Consider the following 24,843-nt stretch of genomic DNA (forward strand, 5'->3'; position numbering starts at 1 on the left):
TACATTCCCCTTGTTTAGATCAGTACTCTTTGAACAAACTAGCTGCAGAAAAAAACATGTTTGACCTTTGACACTCACATACTCGGACCCTGCTCGCAGGCAGGTCGCTCCCCACGCCACCACACGGCCGCCAGCTGCTTCGTGCCTGATACTTGTGTTGTTCACTTCTGCTCCCCGCGAACGCCACAACACCAGACTCAGCTACGACGCCAGCACCCTCTATGCACTCAACGCCGGCCGAAACCACACCTGCTTCCAGGCCGCCCCGAAACGTACCCTCGGACCTTTCTCCTGCCACACCTGCAGCTTCACCTGCGACAGAGCCACCAAACCTCCAAGGACTGGACCCAACCACCTCCGCTGCATACTCCTCAACACCCGCTCTGCACGCAAACACACAGTCAAGCTCTGGGAATCTGCTCGACACCTCCGCCCCAGACGTGGCCTTCCTGACCGAGACCTGGTGGAACGACTCCTGCACCCGACATCGCCATAGCCATCCCGGACGGATACAAGATCACCCGCAGGGATCGCGCCAACGGAATCTGAGAAGGAATAGCCATCGTCCACAAGTCTACCCTCAAGGTCGCCACCCACGCAGACGACACCTTCATCACCGCCGAACACCTGCACTTCCGGATCCACACCGACCTCAACACCACCCTCAAAGGAGCACTCATCTTCAGACCCCCCCGGACCCCGAGCTCAGTTCAGCGACTCCATCGCCGACCTCGCCAGCACCCACGCACTCGCCTCCATGGACTACATCCTCCTCGGGGACCTGAACTTCCACCTCGAGAACAACGACGACAACTCCACCACCCTGATCGACAACCTCGGCCTCAGACAACTAGTCACCACACCCACCCACGCCGCAGGCCACACGCTGGATCCAGTCTTCTCCACAGGCACCCACGTTGCCTTCGACCACGTCACCGAACTCCACTGGACTGACCACCGCTGCATCCTTTTCACCTTCAAGAAACCAACCACGCACTACCGCACCCAACAGCTACTCTGCTGCTGCTGGAGCAAAGTCACCGAAGACCAGCTGATCACCACCCTCGCCCAGAACCCACCCACCGACCCCACAAACCCAGACACCACAGCCCGCAACCTCAGACAGTGGATCGACGACTGCGCCAACATCCTAGCCCCGCTCAAGAAACCCTCCAAGAGCCACGCCAGCAAGAGAGCCACCTCGTTCACAGACTAGCTTCAGACCTCCAAACACGCATGCCGGAAACTGGAGAAGATATGACCCCACGAACGCACACCGGACAACCACGCAGCCCACAAGGACACCACCCGCAGACATCACCACCTCATCAGATTAACCAAGAGATCGTCCTTCAAAGACCACCTGGATAACAACGCACACGACGGCAAAGAGCTCCTCAGCATCGTAAAGGAACTCTCCAACCCCAGTGCCAACGACATACCACCCTCACAAGAACTCTGCGACTCACTAGCCATCTTCTTCCACCGCAAGATCGCTGACATCCATGACAGCTTCAACACCATGACCGTTCGACTATGCCAGACCCCACCTCCCCTGTGAACACCACCAGCGCCCAACCGCCTGATCTCCTGGTCTAACGTCAACAACAACGAGACACGCAAGGTCATGAACTCCATCCAGTCAGGATCTCCGTCAGACCCGTGCCCACACCACGTATTCAACCAAGCACACACAGCCATCGCACCCCAACTACGGAAGGTCATCAACCTCTCCTTCGAAACAGTGACATTCCCGGAAAGCTGGAAGCACTCTGAAATCCACGCCCTCCTCAAGAAGCCCAAGGCGGACCCCAAGGACCTCAAGAACTTCCGGCCCATCTCCCTGCTCCCGTTCCCGATAAAGGTCATCGAGAAAATCGTCAACATGCAACTGGCCCGCCACCTGGAAGACAACATCCTGGACACGTCCCAGTCCGGGTTCAGACGAAACCACAGCACCGAGACAGCCCTCATCGCCACCAACAGACAACATCAGGCGCCAACTAGACAACGGCGAAACATCAGCCCTCATCCTCCTGGACCTGTCAGCCGACTTCAACACGGTCTGCCATCACACTCTAAAGACATGCCTCCTAGAATCCGGAATCCAAAAGAAGGCCCTTGACTGGACCACGTCCTTCCTCTCCTGCAGAACCCAGAGCGTCCGCCTCCCGCCCTTCTGATCCGAAGCCACCGACATCATCTGTGGTGTCCCCCAGGGCTCATCCCTCAGCCTGGCGCTGTTCAACATCTACATGGCCCCCCTCGCACTAGTGGCCCGCCATCACGACCTTAACATTATCTCCTACGCCGACGACACCCAGCTCATCCTCTCCCTCACCAAGGACCCGCACACCGCCAAAACCAACCTCCACGAGGGAATGAAGGCCGTCACTGACTGGATGAGGAACAGCCGTCTGAAGCTGAACTCGGACAAGACGGAAGTACTCATCCTCGGACCCACCCCCTCAGCCTGGGACGACTCCTAGTGGCCGACCACACGAGGAACAGCACTAACACCCACTGACCATGCATTCAACCTAGGATTCATCCTCGACTCCTCCCTCTCCATGTCTAAGCAGGTCAACGCCGTCTCCTCCTCCTGCTACAACACCCTCTGCATGCTCCGCAGGATCTGTAAGTGGATCCCGACCGAAACAAGAACGGTGACACAGGCCCTTGTCAGCAGCAGACCGGACTATGGCAATGCACTCTACGGAGGGATCCCAGCCAAACACCTACGACGAGTACAACACATCCAAAACTCCTCCGCCCGACTGATCGTCAATGTCCCCCGCCGCAGCCACATCACCCCCCACCTAAGAGTTCTACACTGGCTCCCCGTAGACAAGAGGATCACCTTCAAGCTCCTCACCCACGCACATAAAGCACTCCACAACGCCGGACCAGCCTACCTGAACAGCAGACTCCGCTTCTACACCCCCACCCGCCTGCTCCGCTTCGCCAGCCTCGCCCTTGCCGCTGTCCCCCCGCATCCAACGAACAACCTCCGGCGGCAGATACTTCTCCTACCTTGCCGCCAAGACCTGGAACACCCTCTCTACCCACCTATGGCAGACCCAAGACCTACTCGCCTTCAGAAGACTCCTCAAAACCTGGCTCTTAAAGCAGTAGCGCCCCCCCTCCCCTCAGCGCCTTGAGACCCTCACGGGTAAGTAGCGCGCTTTACAAGTACTCTGATTGATTGACTCTAATTGATACTCAGTACTTTGTACTTTCGTCAATCCCTTTGACCATTGTTCTGGCTTAAACCACAGATAACAAATTGAAGATCTTCTGCTTTCTGATCAGTTGTTGTAGGTGGACAAGGGGTAGCCATCGATCTTCTAAGTGGATGGGCATTGGGTTAGGTTGTCGTCGCCTTCTCAGAAGACTCTGATTCTTGTTTTGAGTCACGGGTTTCGGCAGTTATTAAACTAACTTTTCAGTTTTTTTTCCCATTGTATAAGAATTGTAGAACTTGTTACAATGATAAAATATTTGATCCTCTTCACCCTTGAGTTTCAATCTTATGTGAATTTATCTTTCCATTTTTCTACTGCTTCTCGAACTCTATTCTGTTCAGCTGCAGTTGATGTACGCTTTTCTTTCGGATTAGTTTGGCATGTGACACATTTTTCTTTGAAGGAGTCACCCGATTTTGTATTTAGCAACACTCTGTCAGGAGGTAGAGATCCTCGGCTACCACCTGCTTCGCTCAAGTTAACGCATTTGAATCAACGGAAACCTGAAACAAAAACAATATTAAAATTAATTTGCCATATGTCTAAAACACATCATTTTCGAGCTGCCATTTTGGAAAATCGCAGAAGGGTTGCTCGGAGGAGTTATTTTCTGTCGCTGTAAGACTTCTTGACCCCCAAAGCCAATGAAGGATCGAGATTTCGTGGTTCTTGTAATATTACATCATCACTGCAACACATCCGCCATTTTTAAAAATGTTGTCCTGAAAAATTTGGCCCAGATTAGCAAGGTCTACCCAAGCTAAATTAGTTCTCTAATGATACAAACCACTTTGTACATTTTAAGCAATCCCTTCCTGTCTTCACACGCAAGTCCTGCTTGTTAGCCACTTATCATTTGGGGTATTAAACATCAATGCCTGTTCACAAGGATTTTTACAGCATGTTCAAAGTGTTTTCAATTTTTGCAGCACCTGGGGGTTTAGATAATATTGAAATCAAAGGGTCCTTTATTTATACTTCCTGAAATAACTTGAATAGGAGGTTCACTGTACTCTCACAACTGTATTTTAATAAAAAAGATATCCTCTTGAGGGACCTGTTAAGTTGCCCTTTCCAGCACATTTTTAATACTTCATATATCTTCTCCCAGGGCTGCTCTCCTGTGGGCATTCTTTATTTAATGAGGTCCCTTTGTCATTGGCTGCACGCAACCTCACTAGGCAGTGGTCCTATATATCCTTTAGGAAGCTATCGGATGTTGTAGGAACATAATCTGTTAAATCAGCCATGTACACTAAATGTAAGGAATGTAGTTTTGGAGACTGTTGTGCTATGGCCAGTGCTGGACAGTGGGCTGCTTTTATTTGCACATCCCTGCTGGCAGTTAGTTAATGCATCTTGTTCTGAGCTCCTCTCACCTTGCAGTATTAATTGGTGTGTTCATTATTTAGGTCTCGCCTAAACAGTTGTGCGCTGTCTCTTCGAGACCGTTTGTTTCCTAACAGACAGCTTGGAGGCCGCCCATTGTTTCCCATTGGTTGCCTTCATTGTCAGTCTCATTTCCTTGCTTATTAAGTCAGTTGCTGTAGACCTCCTCTCTATGCATATTTGTTTGTCCCCTGGAGGAATAACACATTGCTTGTGTCTTCCCACAGCTAATTTCTTCAGGGGCTATTTTCTTTGTCTTTTTGTACTCTGAAAGTGCATCTTTTTGAACTGTGCCCCTCATGTACTTTCCCCTTCCCTGTTTTCCTCCCGCCTGCCAACCCTCCACATCGGTCTGCTTGCCCAGCCTCTTCTCCTTCCTGCCGTTAATCATCTGATTGCCCCCAACCCTTCCCTCCCAAGCTCAGTTGTCATCAGCTTGCCCTCGGCCCCTCCCTCCCTCTGTTATCATCAGCTTTTATTTAGCCCCTCCCTCCCGTGCTAGTTGTCATCAGCTTACCCTCAACCCCGCTCTTTGTTGTCAGCTTGCCAACAGCCCCTTCCCCCCCTTTTTCCGCCCATCATTTACATTTGCTTGCTGCTAGCCCATCCCACTCCCTGCCCTCTCCCTCCGTGATGCCTCCTGCCCCTCCTCCATGTTGCTTCCTGGCCACCTCCCTCAGTGTTGCCTCCCACCCTGCAATAAACAAACAAGCATTGGCATAGCCAATAGGTTTCGCCTTTGGGACCTTATAAGTGTTTAGCCTTGCAACAGTTGATGTTGTTGCACGAAGGATATTGTGCTGCATAACTAAATACTTATAAAGCCCCAAAGGCGAGACAAATTGGCAATGTCAATGCTTGTTATATTTATTTCTCCACTCCTGCTGTCCACCCTATGCATATTTCTCTCTTCTCTGCCTTCCTCCCTGGGTCTGTGTTGCTCACATCCGCACCCCCCTCTTCTATGCCACCTCTGTATATTTCTTTATAACTGGCTCTGACCAGGTACAGTACACATCTTAACACTGGTTCTGGTCCTGCAGAGGTTGGTAGGATAGGGGAGGGTGAGATCAGTGGAGGGGTGGGAGTGAATGGTAAAAATGCTGGAAGTGGATATTTTCCTGACAGGCCAAAAGATGTGTGTATGTGTGTGTGTATACATACACACACACACACATATATCTATGTATATATATGTGTGTGTGTTTATATATTCATGTTTAACAAGAGAGCAATCCTGCAAAATGAGAGGTCATGTCCACACTGGTGCGGGTGCAGGACCCGTAATAATTCCGACACAAAGGTCCTGGGAGAAGATAATCTCAGGAAGGCTCGCACTCCACAGTGTCAGCTTTCAAAAAAAGCTTTATTGGCAACGCGTTTCGCCTGATCCCAGGCTTCATCACGGCCACAACAACAGATTCATGGCGCCCTTTCACTCTTAAAAAGCAAACGCAGGGTGGGCACTCATCATAAATACAGAAGAAGTACTGCATCTTTTTGCTATGGCCCATCCATTTAACACCCGATATGAAAGTCATTCCTAACATTATTAGTAAAGCCTACATATCGTTGTTAACATAAACATTTGGCTGCTGCATTAAACCACATTTGTAGTGAGCAAAGTACATTCAGTACAAAAATAAAATTAAATAAGAGAAACATAAATAAATATAGAAAGGCCAAGTGGCTTCAGTGCATATTCATATTTCATGAGATTACCCTCATAATTCCATGCGCTGTATGCCTGCCAAGTGGCAAAAAAACTCCACACCCATCATGTCTACTGAATTGCACATAAGCAGGCAACCATCAGGCATAAAGATTTAAAATTATAAATATGTACAAAATTACAGCTGGCACAACAATATACAGTACCTCTCTCAATGCCCTACAAGTATTAGCAGAATTAAGATCCTCTAACCCCACTGTTTGTAAAAGGGAGTGACCAATACAAAAACCCTTGCACACTGCGGTAATCTGTGAGATTTGCAGCCTTGATGGTTGGCATGTCACATGATCAACTCCAGTCTACTGTACTGAGTGTAAACTTACCCACAAGGCTACCACCTGGCTCATAGTCATAAAACTGTGGTTGGCAAAACAAAATATTATCTATTCTATAATGTTTTAACATGGATTACCAATGCAAAGATTCTATTCCCTGGTCACCAGCACCGAAACCCTAGTCTACTACGGTAGTCTGTGAGAAAACGTGGCACCATCACCAGGGCGCCTTATTTTGCGTTTCAGAAGCACAGGCCCTACATCTGAGTAATGTGCCATCCATATTCGCATTTTTGTGTATTTGGGGTTAATGGTATACTTTATTCCATCGCCTGCATGCCTCGTGCCCAGCCCCAGTAATCACTAAATTCACTGAACATTTCGAAAAATAATCTGCAATAAGCACTTAGTGTGGGGCGTGCCAGTGCTTTAGATGGAAACGTAGAAGTGTGGGTACTCCCTAGATAGAGTACCTGTTTGCTTTCAAGAAGTGCCGGTACTCTTTCATTAAATGTATTGCATCAGTGCTGAGAAGTGCAGATACTCTCCCTTTCCAATTAAAGAAATGCAGGTACTCAGTACCGGACAGTACCTGCCCATTTAAAGCACTGGGGAGTGCCCTCCATCAACCCCGTCCGCTGAGCTCCCCTTCAAACCTGATGCCTGCAGCGCAGCCAAAGGTCACATGCTGCATCAATCCCCGTCTCTCAAGGCGCCGACGAACGCAGCCTTCGGCAGAAAAATAGTGTGGAGGAACAAGGGCCCCCGACTAACTGTGGCCCCTTTAGCTACAGTACAAAATAGAACCCACCTCCCCTCCCGCTCCCCAAAGGGTGAAAAACACATGTTCTCAAAGTTATTTAGAGTAAAAAATGGCCTTCGAAAACACGACCTCGAGCCAACCTCGTAAGGTTTGAAAATGGAATTATTGGCCGGGCCACTGCTCCGATCCCTTGAGCCGGGCATTTTTGCCCATCCCCTCCCCTTACGAGCAGGGTAGCGTGCCAGCTGCCCGCGAAGCAGGGGATTAATCCGGAGCAATTTCTCGCAAATCTTAGGAGGGCCCATCGCAATGAGACTTCCCGGGAAAAGTTACCCGGACGCCCCTACAACAAACATAACCAGACCCGAAATAGAGCCCGGGTGTCATCAGGAGATTTAGGCCAGGTGACGGATGGGCTCGAGGCAGTTGGCAGCGGAAAGCTCTGACTGCTGAAAAGTTAAATCTCAGCTTGGATGTCGCGGTGGGCACTCCCCTCCTGGCGGGCCTGGGGGGAGAGGGCCGAGGGGTCTTAGCAGCTTGGAAAGTTGGCACACAGTCGCTTTACAGCATGTCTCAACAAGCATTTACGGACGGGAGGGGGGCGGGAAACAGACAGGGGGAGACACGGACAGCGAAAATACACGGAGAGCGTGAGGGGGGCGGGAAACAGACAGGGGGAGACACAGCGCACGGAGGGAAACAAAATACACGGAGAGCGGGAGGGGGGCGGGAAACGGACAGGGGGAAGAAGGCACAGAGGGAAACAAACACGGGCTTACCTTCACTGCAAGGAGAGAAAATGGCGGACACAAGCTTCCGGATTTTGAGGATTTGTGGGCGTGGAGGGGGGCGGGAGAGGACAGGGGGGGCGGGAGAGGACACGGACGGCGGGAGGGAGGCGGGAAACGTGCACAGGACAGCGAGGGGGGGCGGGGAGGCACACGGAGGGGGGCGGGAATGGACAGCACATCTGAAATCACTTTCAGTGAAAGGGGAGGGAACGGGAAAAAACAAAACTCCGCCCAGGGAAAAAATCTCGGGAACGCCCCCGAATCTGGTCCGGCCTTGACGGACAGATCTCTGTTCCAATGGCTAGCCTCCATTTATGGAGCTAGCCAATGGGACAGGGGGGCGTATTCCATTTTGCTTACTGGAAATCAAGAGATTTCTCTGGAGGCGGAGCTAAGAGCTCCGCCCTCCAGCGAAACCTAAAAAGCTATCTCAAAGGCAAGCCCCGTTGGCTTTGCAAGTACTTGTTTTTTCATGCTGATACAACTGTTCTGAACATGTTAGCCGAGCAGCGCAGTCGGAAACATGGGGGAGTTAATACCTGCATATGTTATTACCTACTACTATCTGTGTTGGGAGCATTGTTATTTTCTATTAATTGGCTAGGAAATGGACCTGGTTTTAGGGAGTTAAATTTGCGGGTAATTCCTTTATCTGGAGCCATGAGCGCGCACCTTGGGTTACTTGTACTTTATGTAGAAATACTTGTGAAGCAAACTATACCCGCAGGATATTATGTTGTACCAAAAGGCATACATATCTGAGTATGTTCTTCCTGTCAACACTGATGGCAAACAATAGCCGAAGCAAGACTGTAAGCTACTGCTTAATAACCTCAGGAGCTGAGCTGGTAGTAAGAGAAGAGAAAAAGCAATGACGCCATGTAGCTGAAGGAAATTGAATGATCTACTCCACACCCCACAACACCTTATGCGCTGGTCTAGATCCTCTACCACTTGCCAAATGCGGTCAGTGCTAAGCTGTGTTCCTATTCCTGTCTCTCTTTATCAGGAAACCTTGTGGAGTGGTGTTTGCCGCGGGACATTGATTTGGAAGGGGTGGAGTTCAAATCCATGGCCAGTGGGTCTCATCGAATTCAGTCTGATTTCATGTGAGTATGAGGATTCCTGCAGCATATTTCTCCTTGCCATTTACATTTTGTGCATTGAATTGAAATGCCAAGTACTAGCATGCATACTGTCCTCTCTGTCTTAGTAGAATACTTCTCTCTCTTCTTCAATCTTGTGTACAGACCGTTGTAGCTGTCTGTTGTCCAGCACCATGGAAGTTGGGTAGCTATCTTTAAATATATTTTCTTATGCTTTCTAAAAACCCATTCAAAGATGGCTGCCACGTGTGCACTTGTGGTGGGCAATAAGGTGAGAAAAACAGTGGCAATACCAATCAGTTTCAAGATTAAGCCATGTTGTCTTTCCCAATTTTGTTTTAGATTTGTCACTTGCGTCACTGCACTATCAACTGTGTAACCCTGGGGCACATTTACTAATATCCGTCATCCTCTGGAGTTTTAGTTTCTTGTGCAAAGAACAACATAAAGACTGACTAGGACGGAACCAGTCTGAGGAGTCCTTCTTATATCTCATCCATTGGGTGGTGTGTTTTCCAGCCTCTTGAGTACCTTTGTCATGAGCGAAAGAATAAAGATAAGCAAGAGTGATGACCTACAGCACCCAGTGAAGGCTCGGTGCATTGATTGCAGTCCCTTTTATCCATCTAATTGACACTGGATTTATATTTCCTCTTTGGAATGATGATAGGAAATGGCAAAGGTTTGATTTTGTGTTCAGTATGGTGAGGACCAGGGTCTAGGATTGAATTGCATATCGGAGGCGGGGAACTCTGAAGAGGGATTGACGCAAAGAAAACACAACTTAAAATTCAGTATGTATGTAATTTAATATGGAGCCCTACCTCAGCTCCTAAATCATTTTAAGACCATATTAAGGATGGTAAGTTATGTTCCTGAGAGCCTGTTTTTGAAACAAGATACAACATACATAATGTTAGGTCTATATATGTGAGTACGTTGTGTGTGCTAAACGAGGGTTTACTCTTCAAATCTCTTCATTTGGTAGATGGTGCATTTTGGACTACCTGCAAGCTCACACACATCGGTGACAGCACCACAATAGCTTTTCAACTCTACTCAGTTACAGGAAGATACAGTGCGACAAACAACCTGATAAGTCACGGAAGGAAGCCTGATCCCCAAAACTACTATGCTATAAACCAGGGAAAATGTTGGATAGCCTTCCCATAAAAGATATTTAACCGTTGACCTGCAGTTGCAAGGGATCAAACCGCAAAAAAATAAAGTACCACTTTTATTTTAAAGATCTTTCGGTTCACACATCGCCAGTTTGCAGAGAAATCTTCAATAGAGACCTACAGTTAACATTTAACATGATGAAATACAATCAACCGTTCAATCTGTTTGCTCTAAGCTGTCGGTTTTCCATGAAATTTCTAATGAGCTTACCTCTTCTGTGTCGGGCTTATAAGATAAGGAAAATAAATCTACTATCTTGTAAACGAATCAGGCGGGAGATTAACCGACCCAATGATGATGGGAATCCTAGGTGGCAGAGATGAATAAGTCTGAAGTATTCTCGTGATCATTTATTACAGTAGTTGTCTTCCCTACCCTGCCCCAATAACACCCGAGAGTTGCAGGCCAAACCTGAGGGCTTATTTATGGGATTTTGGTGTAGGGCAGTTCAGCAAGGCACCTTGCTGTGCTGCCCTACGCCAAAGTGAAAGGGCAGGAATGCACACTATGTTATCAATACAGTACTTTCTCTTTGCGCAGGTGCTGTTACAGCAGCCTTGCATTAATTGAGACACCCTTGCACCATGTGCAAAGGTGCCTTCGTACGCAGGATTGTTTGTGTGCAGGAAGGAGCACCATCCATGTGTGCTGCAGAATGCATCACAGTTGGAAAGAGTAACAAGCATTTGCAATGCAATAGGTCTCGCATTTTAGAAACTTTGACCTATTGGTATTGTAAATGACTGCTTTTTATTATAATAGTTTTTTTAAACACATACATAAAAGGCATTGTCATTTACAATTCAAATAGCTCAGTCTCGCAATTGCGAGACCTATTGCATTGCAAATATTTGTTTTAAATAGGGCTATTACCCTGTGTTGCACATTTTTGTAGGATGCCCATTTTTAGTCGCCAAAATAAGTCTGTGTTCAGAAGTGAATCTTTTACTAGATGCCTAGCCTCACTGAAAATCCCGACATCTATTGCTCTATGACTATGCATAATCAACAATATTTCAAATTGTTGTTATGCATGTTTTGGTAAGGCTTATGTTCTATAGTAATTGTTGGACTCTAGATGTATTATGTTATGTATTACTTATGAATGTGTGTTCGATTTCTACGTCTTGGGTAATCGCATGCTTTAGGTAAAATTAAAGGTACCTGCATATTTTTGGGGCGTAACATTCATCTACTTATCTACTTGAACATGCATATTTCACCCGTTTGGAGAATTGACATTGCAATACGGCCTGCTTAGAAACAAGTATGTAATATTCTAGCTCTTAGACATTGTGTTTGCTATGTCTTAAGTGATTCAAAATAATTGGAGAATTCAGTGGCGATGATGGAAGGGTGTGGGTGTTGAAAATGTACCTGGTAGGTGACGTATTCTTCATGAAAATGATATCTTAAGGCTGGCGCCTCAGCCCTCTCCTCCTGTCAGCGGCAAAGACCAAACAGTCAAGCAGCGAGTTGTGCGCGAGGCCCCTCTGACATAAATGGTGCAGTGAACATTTCTGCTCGTGCAGGCTTCCCCTATCGTTCAATTACACACCGGAATCTGACACAACAGCTCTGCAAAGGGCAACACGGAAATCAATGATTACCAAAGCACCGTCCCCCGTGGGCTGCGAGCTCGCTGATGAACATAAAATGTAGGGCGCAGAAAGAGCCGTCAAACCGTCAGAGGCTCAACACTGCTTATTCAGAGGCTCACCCTTGTTAATGGTTCCTGCCTAGATAGCGACTGTATGAAGTCGGCGTTGGCGGAGGGGGTCCGGTTTGGTGTTTCACGGTGCCAGTTCATGCATGGATTTCCTTGAGTGATTTGGAGAAAGCCTGCCCTCTCGGGTGGTAACAATCCGGGGCCTGCTTTGTGCAGGGCTGTATGTGACATCTTGCTCAGTGAGAGTTGGGGCCATCTTAGATTTAGCGTTTTCTTGTATTGCTACCGCTTAAAAAAAAAAACTTTTAAGGAATATTTTCTATATACCTTTCTGTGAGACAAGAATACTTTTGTCATGTTTCGTAATAATTGCTGCTTGAGTGTATATGACTAAATGAGGTCAGAGCACAGAAAGAGCCAGCGGCATAACCGCACAGATAGGGCTGCACATTAATTGTACCTGGGGTTGACAACTTCCCATAACAAACAAAAGTGAAAGCACAGTTCTCTTCCAGGGGATCCTCATCAATAGTCATAAGCACTAAATATTCCCGCCCATGTGCGGGACCCCGGAAACAATATAAAAATATATATGTAAAAAACACATATATCTAGCTCCACATATATGTATGTACATATATTATTTTTCTCATACCAATGCAGCCCCAAAAAGAGGCTAATACAATATAAAACCTTGTACATGTACTGCAATTATAAAGGAAACAAAGAACACATTAAATCAAATATCCTTTGAATTTTGTGTTTTAATGAGTAAAACCACTCATAACTCCTGAAAAGTGCTCATAAAAAGACATTGTTAGCCTCAGGCTGCATTGAAAAGCAATAACCTAGAAAATGAAAGCATTTTCAACAAAAACTGGCACTGTGCCTTTAAGGCTGCCCTGAACCCAGGCTTCCCATCATGCCTCAGGGGTGACAGTTAGGTCAGTTGTTCTTTCCGGCTCCTTCTGTCAGGACTCTGGTTAACCGCTCCCACCTTTTTTTTACTTTCTGTCAGAATTACTTGGTGTTTAATAGTTATACCTTTTTTGGGCTCAAAAAAGGTTAATTTTTTGTCAAAAATGCCTAAGGCTCTTTTTGACACCTGCCCTGCCTGTGGCCATAAGAAGGCTTGGTCAGATACACATCCTGTGTGTATTCACTGTCTACCTGACTCTCATGAGGTAGCATCTTGTGTCCACTGCCAGTCCTTGTCATCCAGAACTATCAAGGACAGAGAAAGAAGCAGGATTTATGGACTTTCTGAGAGAGGTAGGTCTCCAAAGAGACTTATGAAGCGGTCGACGTCGAAAAAAGTACCGACCTGCTCTCCTTCGGCGTCGGGATTGGCGTCGAGGTCTCCAACGACGAAGAAGGTGAAGTCTTCAGCGTCGAAAGTCAACAAAACTCCGCTGCCGTCAACCGGGCGATGTGCAACGTCGAGAGAGAGGTCCCTGTTGAAGCAGGGCGGCTCAACGCCGAGACCTCTGTCGTCGAAAGCTCAGGTAGAGTTTTCAACGTCGAAGCCTCCGCCGCCGCCTAGTCATCGGCGCTCGGTGTCGAGGCAGCCTCCGTCGTCGTCTGGCTATAGACTCTCGACGTCGAGGCATCCTCCGTCGTCGCCAGGATATCGACGTTGAGGCATCCCCCGTCGTCAGGTCATCGGCGATCGACGTCGAGGAAGCGATCGACCTCGAAGCATCCTTCGTCGTCGCCAGGTCATCGGCGATCGACATTGAGGGATTCTCCGTCGACGACCCATCGACAGTCGGCGTCGAGGCATTCATCGTCGTCGAAGGAACATGGTAGTTCGACGTCGAAGCTTCCTCCGTCGGCGTCACACCATCGACGCTCGACGTCGAGGCATTCACAAACGTCGGCAGGGCAATCACCGTCGAAAGATGAGCAAAGTTTGACGTTGGAGAAGCCTGTATGGACTTCACCTCCTCGGAAGTCGACGTCGAGGCATGGAACTCCAATGACTCAGCCTCAGCCAGTGGCGCAGCAGTCTATAAGGTCGTCTGGGTCTGCCTCAGCTGTGGAGGATGACCAGGGCTCGCAAGTGAGTGACAGTCACGCTGCCAAGCGCAAGAGGTCGCCAGAACAAAGGGACTCTCGCGGTCACTCCAGGTCTGCGGCTGGCTCAGGTTCGGACTCTGGCCCGGATGTAATTATTTATCAGTCGGGCAGCGAGGAATCCAGGCATTTGGAAAGGATTGCAACGCCTCCATCACACTCTCCAGTGAAGGATTTAGCGCAAAAGTCACCTACTGTCAGACTTTCACCGAAATGGTACAAGCCACTTCATCTCTGGGCTACGGACAAGGAGACAGCGTATCGGAAGCAGCAACCGCTCTCTAGGCCTAGAGAACGGTCACGCTCTCCGGTGAGGCAAAAAGAAAGATCACGCTCTCCAGTTCGCCAGAGAGAGAGATCACGTTCCCCAGTTCGCCAGAGAGAAAGATCACGCTCTCTTGTTCGCCGGAGAGAAAGATCACAATCTCCAGTTTGCCAGAGGGAAAGATCACGCTCCCCAGGTCGCCAGAGGGAAAGATCGCGCTCCCCAGTTCGTCAGAGGGAACGATCGCGCTCCAGGGTGCGAACCGGCAGGCGTAGATCACGATCAAGAAGCACAAGGAGAGACCGAAGAACTCCTTCTTCTTCTTCTTCCTCGACCCGCTCTCACAGGAATTACTCTCCTACCCTGACACTCACCATCAACGAGGGTATCTCCAATTGATGATATCTTCACTTTTCAGGACATACTGGGTAGGGGAGCTCTTAAGCTGGGAGTTACCTTAAAAGCTCCGCAGATCAAGACCTCAATAATTTTTGAAACACTACAGCATAGGTATGCACCCAAACCTCTTCTGCCTTTGGTGCCGGGGATTATAGAGCCATTTATGGACGCCTTCTTATCCCCAGCGACGGTCAAGGCGGCTCCGGCAAGGATTCTTAAAAAGTACTAATCTCCAGAGGACGATCCGCTATTCCTCAGAGCTGCTCCTCCCCCGGACTCAGTGATTATCGCGGCGGCGAGAAAGTCCAATGCAGTCGCCTCATCCTCCACTGTTCCTCCGGATAAGGACAGTAAGATGCAAGACTTGTGGGGAACGCGGATCTGCAATACATCAGCGGCCTTTCTCAAGGTTGCCAATGCGGAAGCCCTCTTGGGGCGTTATGACCGATCCCTGTGGGATTCTCTACAACGTTTTGTGGAGAAACTACCAGCAGAGGACCGTAAGGACTTTGAGGAAATCCTCCTTGAAGGCAGTCAAGTCTCCAACGAGGTGATAAGCGCCGCAGCGGATGGGGTTACCTTAGCAGCTCATGGGTATGCTCATGGGGTAACGGCAAGGTGGTCATCATGGTTGCGACTAACTGCGCTAAAACCAGAAGCCCAAGCGCGAATATTGAACTTACCTTTTTCAGGTACTTCATTGTTTGGCACAAGTGCAGACGAAGAAATGCAGCGCATGAAGACAGAGCTGGAAACTCTCAAGGCGGTGGGTCTTGAGAAGGAGTTCAAGAAGAAATTTCGCTCCTTCAACAAGGGCTCTACAAAGCAGCGGGTTCAAACCCCGAACTGGCAGAAGAGCCACGATCAGCAGGGGCAGCAAAAGTCCCAGTATAAAGGCAAGCGTAATTACAAAGGAGGAAATAATCAGCGCCAAGGCAACAACACAGGCAAGGCTCAAGCCAAGCAATGAGTCGTCTCTTCCCCCAGCGCCGTGGACCACTCCAGTGGGGGAAGCCTGACAAAGCATTTGAAAGAGTGGCAAAGCATCACAAAAGACAGATGGGTGTTGTCTACGCTTCAGAATGGGTACTGACTTAGTTTCAATCGTCTTCCTCGACCAGTTCCCCCGATTGTCAACATCAAATCAACAAGTTACAAGTTTATTTATTTATGTTTTGGAACTCATGACAGAGGTCCACATAAAAAATCACCAAACAGTGATATTTATACGATTTACAACAATTATATCGAAAAGGAAAAAGAAAAAGGAGCGAAAAAGAGGAAAAGAAAATAGTACAAAAAACAAATCTAATATATGTCCAAGAAACTTTTAAAAAAAGTTAAAAATTGTACAACAAAACCTTTCATTTGGCGGATTACAGATAGCATCTAAGAAAGCAGAGGAGATATTTAGTCTTAAGCAAGTAGGTCTCAACCATTTAAGGCGGTGTTGTTTTAAAGCCGGACATACAAATAACACATGTTTAGCATCCTGTTTAAAGCTGTTACAAAAATTGCACATTACTGATGAGCCATACCATTTTGACAATAGATTATTTAAAGGAAGTAAATCCTGCCTAAGGAGAAACAAAAAACGACGTACCCCATGGGGGAGATTCCAGGAAACATAAGGTTGAACAATCTTAATTTGATAGGATTTAATAACTGGTAGGGGACCTCTTTTTACAATGAGGGCCTCCTTATCCATTTCAAAGCTTAGGTTCCATGAGGACAATTTTAGAGTCCATTTTAACTGGTAAGCAGATAAAGAAAAAAGAGTTGATTCATCTAATTTCAAGAGAACAACTGCCAGTCTAAAATTCCTTACAATTGAGGAGTGTTCTTTTAGGGTTCCAAGAAGTTCTTTTTGGATCAAATGTCTTAAGGTGCCTGGTTCACCCTTTGCCAAACTGGAAACCCACCGTACTACCCCAGCAAGGCCCTGGACCCAAGCACTTCGTATACCAAATTCCAGCCTAAGAGCCGCTATATTGCAAGCGGTATTAACCATACACAATTTCCGTAAAATTTTTCCTTCTGTGGTGTTCAGAAAACCCCATTTCCCCACTTCGAGTAATTCTATGCCATATAGTAGGGAGGCCGGGACTTTAGCTCTAAAAACCTCCAACAAAAATGCAAAATGTCTCTGGCCAGTAGATCTATAAAGGGTGTTTAGACCCCTCCCATGAGCCATTGCCTTCCGAATATTATTAGCTATATGGGCCTTATCACTTAGTGTACTAGAAAATATTTCCCCCAGAAAAATGTAGGATTGAACCACTTCTAGTCCAAGGCCCCCTATATTCCAGAAAAAACTCCCATATTTTGGCTTTTTCCTTCCTACAATACACATAACTTTACTCTTGGATACATTTATCCTTAGATAGTGAGTCTCTGCAAATCCGTGGAGTGCTTGCAACCGATTATTCAATCCAGTGGGGGTCAAGTCCAAAATTAGTATATTGTCTGCATATAACAGGCATACTATCGGTTTGCCCCCCAAAACTGGGGCAATACCAGCACTTGACGATAAAATTTGCAGAAGATCAGATGGGTATAAAGAAAACAATAATAATGGTGCCAACAGGCAGCCTTGTTTTAACCCATTGGCAGACGGTATAGTTTGAGAGGCCTCTTTCCCCTCCCAGAAGCACTCTGCACCATGTATCGGAGTGGAGCTCCCGGACCAGGTCCAAGAGCTCAGCTGGCATACCCAGATCCGATAGTTTTCTCCACAGCAAAGGACAATCTACTTTGTCAAATGCTGTGGAGAAATCTATAAATGCTGCATATATTCTCCCTCCCCGGATCTTCATATATTTCTCCGATAAGACTTGCAAAGCGGTCAAATTGTCCAAGGTGCCATGATTTTGTCGAAACCCCGTCTGCTCAAGAGGCAGTATGTTATTCTCCACTACCCAATCATTAATTAATTAATTGCAAAAGGCATTTAGCAAAAACTTTTCCAATAGCATCAAGAAGGGCAATTTGTCGGTAGTTTTGGGGAGCATTTCTGTCTCCCTTCTTATACAGGGGGACCACTATGCTGCCCTTCCAGGAGGGAGGAATCATGTTATGCAAAAAACAAAATTTAAACACAGGGAAGAGAATCTTACTCCAGATGACACATTTCTGTTTTAAAACAGAAATGGGAAGCTCGTCCGGGCCCATTGCTCCCGACGAGCGCATGCCCTTGATAGCTAATTCAATAATCCTTTCGGAAGGTGGGACAAGGCCGGAATTGTTCTCTTTTGTTTCATGGACAACTACTATTCCATTTCCGGCATACAAGTTCAAGATGTATTCTACCCATTTTTGTTCTTCAATCGGGACTGGTAAGGATCTGGATCTAAGACCACAACCTTCCCCAATGAGTGACCAGAATAGTCTAGCTTGGCCGCTAGAAACAGCCTCCCGCAGTTTAATCCATACTGAATCCTCGCTTTCCTTTTTTAATTTAATTTTCAGCCTTTTCCTCCTTATTTTTAATAGAGCCAATCTATGATATCTTAGAGGACAGTGACTCAAATATTGTTCTCTTGCAAGTTTATTTATTTCTACGTTGAGCAACTTGAGGGGAATAGGAAGTTTTTTAGTTCTTTTTTTGAATGTTTTGTTTGCAACCAATAACACCTTATTCAAGAAGTTAGCGAAGCAAATTAATTCAGAGCCCTTGCAATTGATCAAATCATTCACTGTGATATCTAGAAGGCTCTTAATACCCCTAATTGCTTTAAAATTCCAAAAATATCTTCCGGTTTGAACTCCAAAGTTGACCAGATTACTGTCCAAGGACCAATGATCCGTGGGAGGAGGATTTAAATCTATCGAGAGAGTTATTATTTTATGGTCACTGAAAATGGTATGAGTGACCGTAAGGTCCTTGAGGAGGGGAAAAGTTGGAATATCTACCACCACATAATCTAAAATAGATTCACCATTAATAGACTTGTGCGTAAAATTTGCAGGAATATATGAGGGAAGCCTACCATTTACTATAATTCCATCAATTTCGGAGAGTCCTTCAAGTAACATTTTCCCTCTCTTAGTTGTTTTAATGTTCCCGGGAAAAAGGGTTTGGGGTATCTGTAAAGATTCCTCTTTATGTTCATTTCGAAAAATCTCCAAACTTAAGTTAGAGGCTTTACAATAAAAATCCCCTAATAAAATTATATGGGGAGAGGAATCATTTGCCAAAATTGTTTTAATATATAAAAAAACCCTATATAAAATTTCATTGTAACAGACATCCGGTGGGATGTAGGCATTTATCAAAATAATAGGTTTGCTTTCAGAATTAGCAGAATTAAATAACATAACTACTTGAAAAAGGTTACTAGAGTCCAGGAAATGGGAAACATTCCATTTTACCTTAGTAGACAAGAGGCATGCTATTCCCCCTTTAGCATGGCCTCTCCTTGAGGGACTGGCTCTACCTTCCAAAACAAAGTAATCCTTTCCCGTAGGAAAATTCTCTATACACCAGGTTTCTTGGAGACATATTACACTGAACTCTAAAGAAAGTAAAAATAGTAATTTTTCAGGGCTATTTCGTATTCCTGCAGCATTCCAGGATAAAATCCTGGAATCTTTGTTAAAGATACGGTTGCGGTTGGGAATTATAGGAAGATTTACTCGCTAAAACTCCAGGCAACCAGTTCCATTGGCTACACTCCTCTGCTAATATACTTTGAGGGTGAGAGAGAGAGGGGGATTTGGATACTCCACATGCCGCACATTTTTTGCAATACTGATTTTTAAGTCTTCAAAGTCAGAGGGAAAGACCCCATTTCCAACTACAGCCTGAGAGGACAAAGGCTTGCCCATTAATCTATTGAATTGGGGTCTTACCAAAAAAGGCATAACCTCAATCCCTCTGCACTGAAAACTTTCACTTTTTTGAAGAATAAGATTAACAACAAATTGTGAGTAAAATCTTACTCTAGTTAGGGTCCCAACGTCAGTTTTCAAGATTTTTACCAAATCTATATCATTTGTCTGTAACAATTTCAAACCTTCCATCTCATGGAAACATTTAAGAAGCGTAGATCTGTGTAAAGTAAAATCAGGATCAAATAACGGAAAAAAATCTAAGAAGAAAGTATCGATATTTACCTCCTCAATTATCTCAGTTGGCCTTATTGCGTCTATTTCCCCTCCCGCAAAGGCGGGGAATGGCTTCGCTAGAGGGTTAAGACTAGTCGACACTTGATCAACATGTTTCAACAACTCCACAGGAGGAGCAATATTGGCGAACCCCCCAAGTATCGGGCAGGTAAAACCTAATGTAGGCTGCATGGGGATAGACGGGAGGGTTTTTTGGAGGTGGAAGGAGCGACACCCATATCTAATGAGACCGGCATCTCATAAGGCGTCTTATCCTCCCGAATTTCCTCAGGGGAATTATTAACTGTAATATTGGGGTGGTCTTCAAAGTTAATTCTCCTCCGCCTCTTTTTCGCAAATCTACGTAACTGTTTCCTTCTTTTCCCACCATTCTTTTTTAAAATTCGTTATCTTTCCCTTATATGATAACGCCGATACCTCCTCTTTTCCATCTTTTGCAGGAGGATTGAAAATGGGAAATAAATCTTGACATATTCCTTTTCCCGGGACACCTATAGATTCAATTTCCAAATCACCCTCCACCACACAATTATTCCTGAGAGCATCCACCTGTTTTATTGGAGAAATCTTCAGAGCTGCTACTACCTTCTTTTTTCTCTATAATCAGAGAATTCTCCACTAAGTCGGTTTGGTCTGAATCAATAATCACGTTCTCTTCCGATAGAACCTTCGGTACATCAGAGCCAGATTGAGCAGTCGCTGAGAATGGGCTAGGGTCCTTCCCCTACATTCTATTTAGCAGAACCTTTAATATTTGGGTCACAGTTTACAAAACACAATCGGAACCGCCAACAAATATTTCTAACAGGGAAAGAATAGAAGAGAGCAAATGCTCAAGACATATCAATGATTCGGAAACTGGATTATCATGCCTAACAGACCCATTAAGGTCAGTATTAGTTATATTGAGCTGCGGACTAGAATAAATATTTGACTGGGGCAAAGAGAGGAGGAAATTGTTAGAAGGTGTACTGCTATATAATAGGAGCCCAGTTGGAGCAGGTACTGCCAGGGTTTTTTTTTTTGGATCTAATATCACATCAATTTCATCCTCTATATATCTTTTGCAGAGATCCATATCTATATCGAGACAAAGGGGGTCCATATTTTGCGCTACCCCTTGCAATGAGGTACCAGAAGCATTCTCTAGAGGAGCTGGGGATTCACCGGATTTAGACATTTTACTATGTACTATTAAAAATACAGTTTTAAAACTTGGTGCAGATAATCTATGTGAGGGGGAAACACCAAGTTTGTTTGTGGAATCAACAATTCGCCGGGATGAAGTAGATATTTTTGATGGTACAAGGGGACTCCCCAACTCCTCTTGAGAGAGGCCAATGCTCTCCACCCTCGTAGGTACAGAAATGGGGTAGGGAGATTGGTATACCTATTCTCTACGTGTTGATCCACATCATCTCCGACCTTTAAGTTATCGTTTGACATGGGTACCCCGTAAGGATTTTATCCCTGCCCCTTTCCCATAAGCTAAATAGCTGAGATTTTCCCTTTAATAGAGAAGCCTGGCCATCCTTATTTCTTAATGGATTAGATTTCGTTTTTGAGCAAGATCTGCCTACCAAGAGTCTCCCAGACCTCAATTTCTGGGCAGTCATAACTTATTAAGGATTAGCCGTAAACAGAAGATTTAACCACAATAATACAGACAATAAAAATGCAAAGATACTAAGAATTGTACAGAGGTCTGCACAGCACCAGCCTTTTCAGCCTCTAAGGGCCTCAGAGGGACCGCCCTTTGCCCGGGCTGAGCCCCGGGCTGAGTCCCGCGCTGCGCGATGGGAGTTTGATTAAATACAGAAAAGCAGGCGGGGCACGCCCGGGAAGATGCACCAGCTGGGGGTGGTAGGCGGAATACTGGTCCTCTCAGTCCCGGGCTCCCGCTCTCACTCCTCGAAACCAGGCAAGTCCGGGGAATTCACAGGCTCCCAGTGGCCCTCTGTATCCAGACAACAAGGGATTCAGATGAGCAGCGGTCAGGAAAAGAAAGCGCCAATGTCCACAATCCTGCTGCGTGCGGCTCCCGCGGAGCGGGGGCCGTGAGCAGTGATGAAGCGGTGAGAGGAGGCGGGGCACGCCCGGGAAGAGGCAGCAGCTGTGGGTGGTTGGCGGAATGCTGGTCCTCGCAGTCCCGGGCTCCCGCTCTCACTCCTCAAAACCAGGCAAGTCCGGGGAATTCACAGCCTCCCAGTGGCCCTCTGTATCCAGACAACGAGGGATTCAGATGAGCAGCGGTCAGGAATAGAAAGCGCCAATGTCCACAATCCTGCAGCGAGCGGCTCCCGCGGAGCGGGGGCCGCGAGCAGAGATGAAGCGGTGAGAGGAGGCGGGGCACACCCGGGAAGAGGCACCAGCTGTGGGTGGTAGGCGGAATGCTGGTCCTCGCAGTCCTGGGCTCCCGCTCTCACTCCTCGAAACCAGGCAAGTCCGGGGAATTCACAGCCTCCCAGTGGCCCTCTGTATCCAGACAACGAGGGATTCAGATGAGCAGCGGTCAGGAAAATAAAGCGCCAATGTCCACAATCCTGCTGCGAGCGGCACACCATCAAATCATCAGTTGCACCTACTGCAAAAAGAAGTCACCACTCTACTCGAAAAGTCAGCTATCGAGAGAGTTCCGGTCTCTCAGAGGGGAAAAGGGGTGTTCTCCCGTTATTTTCTGGTCAAGAAAAAAGGACAGAAGGCAGAATACAGACTCATCCTGGTCTTGCGAACGCTAAATCTGCACGTCAAAAAGGAAAGATTCCGCATGTTGGTGCTTCACCAAATATATCCACATCTCAGGAAGGGAGATTGGATGTGTTCGCTGGACCTTCAAGATGCTTATTTTCATGTTCCAATACACCCCAGTCACAGAAGATTTCTTCGGTTCAGGGTGGGGACCTCCCACTATCAGTTCAAAGTCCGGCCGTTTGGGTTGAAGTCGGCCCCTCTGGTGTTCACGAAGTGTGTTGTGGTGGTGGCAGCCGCTCTACGCCGCAGAGGGGTCTTCGTGTATCCATACTTGGACGATTGGCTGGTGAAAGGTCCTTCCCCAATCGGCGTAAGAAATCAGTTCCAAACTTGTATACAGCTCTGCCAGAAACTAGGGCTACATGTCAACTTCGGAAAGTCAGTCATTCAGCCCACCCAGAGGATCCACTTTCTTGGAGCTCTGCTAGACTCCGAAGTAGGAAAAGTGTTTCCTTCGGAGGAGAGACAATCATCAATCACCCAGAAATGTCAACTGGTTCTTCGCGGCAAAACTCAGGAAGTGCGCAGGATTGCCTCCCTGCTAGGGTCGATGGCGTCTTGCATCTTCCTGGTCCCGAATGCCAGACTTCGAATGCGTCCTTTTCAGCAGGATCTGGAGGACAAGTGGGATCAGCAATCGGCTCGCTGGGACGATCACATCACCATCTCAGACGCCGCTCGAGCTTCTATTCCGTGGTGGACAAAAGCTCAGAATATGCAGGTGGGAGTCCTGTTCCACCAACCTCCCCCTGTGCAAACACTGATCACGGACGCTTCCCTTCTGGGTTGGGGAGCGCACATGGGCCCCCTGCAGGTGCAAGGTCAGTGGTCACACAAGGAAAGCACTTACCATATCAACATGCTGGAGCTGAGAGCAGTACATCTAGCTCTCAAAGCGTTCTTCCCCTCAATCCAAGAGACATCTGTGCTAGTACAGACGGACAACTCCACCACGATGTACTACTTGAACAAGCAGGGGGGGACGCGCTCCCGGACGTTGTCATTGGAAGCGCAGAGGATCTGGCATTGGCTTCTGGCTCGAGGGCTATCTGTCACGGCGGTTCACCTTCCAGGAGAGCAAAACGTGAGGGCAGACGCTCTAAGCCGTCATTTCGACGACAAAGAAGACTGGGTTCTTCACGACGAAGTGGTAGAGGAGCTTTTTCATTCCTGGGGTCGTCCCACCATAGACCTGTTCGCGGACGACCAAAACGCCAAATGCCCAAGCTTCGCCTCCAGGTTCCACCAGCCAGGCTCGAGAGGGAATGCTCTTTTGATTGACTGGTCAAACGAATTTGTGTACACCTTTCCACCTCTTCCGTTGATTCCGAAGGTGGTGAGCAAACTAACACACTCGTGCACAACAATGATTCTGATTGCCCCCGACTGGCCGAGGCAGTGGTGGTACACGGACCTGCTTCATCTGTCAGACTCCTCACAAGAGGCTGCCGTGCAGGCCGGACCTGTTGTCCAAGATGGACGGGAGGATCTTCCATCCCAACCTTCCGTCACTGAGCTTGGCAGCATGGCTCCTGAGGTAATCCAATACGGCCATCTAGGATTGCCAGAGGACTACATGTTAATTCTGAAAGAGGCAAGGCGTCCTTCCACCAGACATTCGTATGCATGCAAGTGGAAGAGATTCTATATGTGGTGTATACAGAATAGTCTTGATCCAATCAAATGTCAAGAAGAAGCAGTTCTTCCTTATTTGTTGTATCTGGCTAAAGCAGGTTTAAAATGTAATTCCATCAAGGTGCACCTAGCGGCCATAACGGCTTACAGGCGGTCGCCTTCTCAAACCTCTTTTTTCCAGCTAGCATCTGTCAAGGACTTCCTGCAAGGGTTGAAAAAAGTATACCCTCCAGTGCGGCCTCCTTCTCCACCCTGGGAGTTGAACTTGGTGCTATCAAAGTTAATGGGTCCTCCTTTTGAACCCATTCACAAAGCTACTTTACAACATCTTTCATGGAAAGCGGCTTTTTTGGTGGCTATCACGTCAGCTCGCAGAGTGAGCGAGATTCAATCCCTCTGTGCATCAGAACCCTATACGGTGTTCCATTTGAATAGGGT

The 24,843-nt window shown here is 47.1% G+C and overlaps 1 protein-coding gene across 2 annotated transcripts in view; it reads left to right on the forward strand.

Annotated features, from left to right (window-relative positions):
* DENND11 (DENN domain containing 11) overlaps nt 1-24,843 on the forward strand; it is a 219,471-nt gene that overhangs the window by 23,823 nt on the left and 170,805 nt on the right. For both annotated transcript variants that reach the window (XR_013605497.1, XM_078671839.1), the window contains exon 2: nt 9,205-9,304. Coding sequence is in view for 1 of the 2 variants with exons in the window: in XM_078671839.1 (XP_078527965.1) it covers nt 9,205-9,304 (100 nt within the window). In the remaining variant the exon portion in view is untranslated. The remainder of the gene's footprint in view (nt 1-9,204; nt 9,305-24,843) is intronic.

This window comes from Lissotriton helveticus, chromosome 1_1 (genome assembly GCF_964261635.1).
Source record: "Lissotriton helveticus chromosome 1_1, aLisHel1.1, whole genome shotgun sequence".
In the NCBI taxonomy this organism is placed as follows: domain Eukaryota; kingdom Metazoa; phylum Chordata; class Amphibia; order Caudata; family Salamandridae; genus Lissotriton; species Lissotriton helveticus.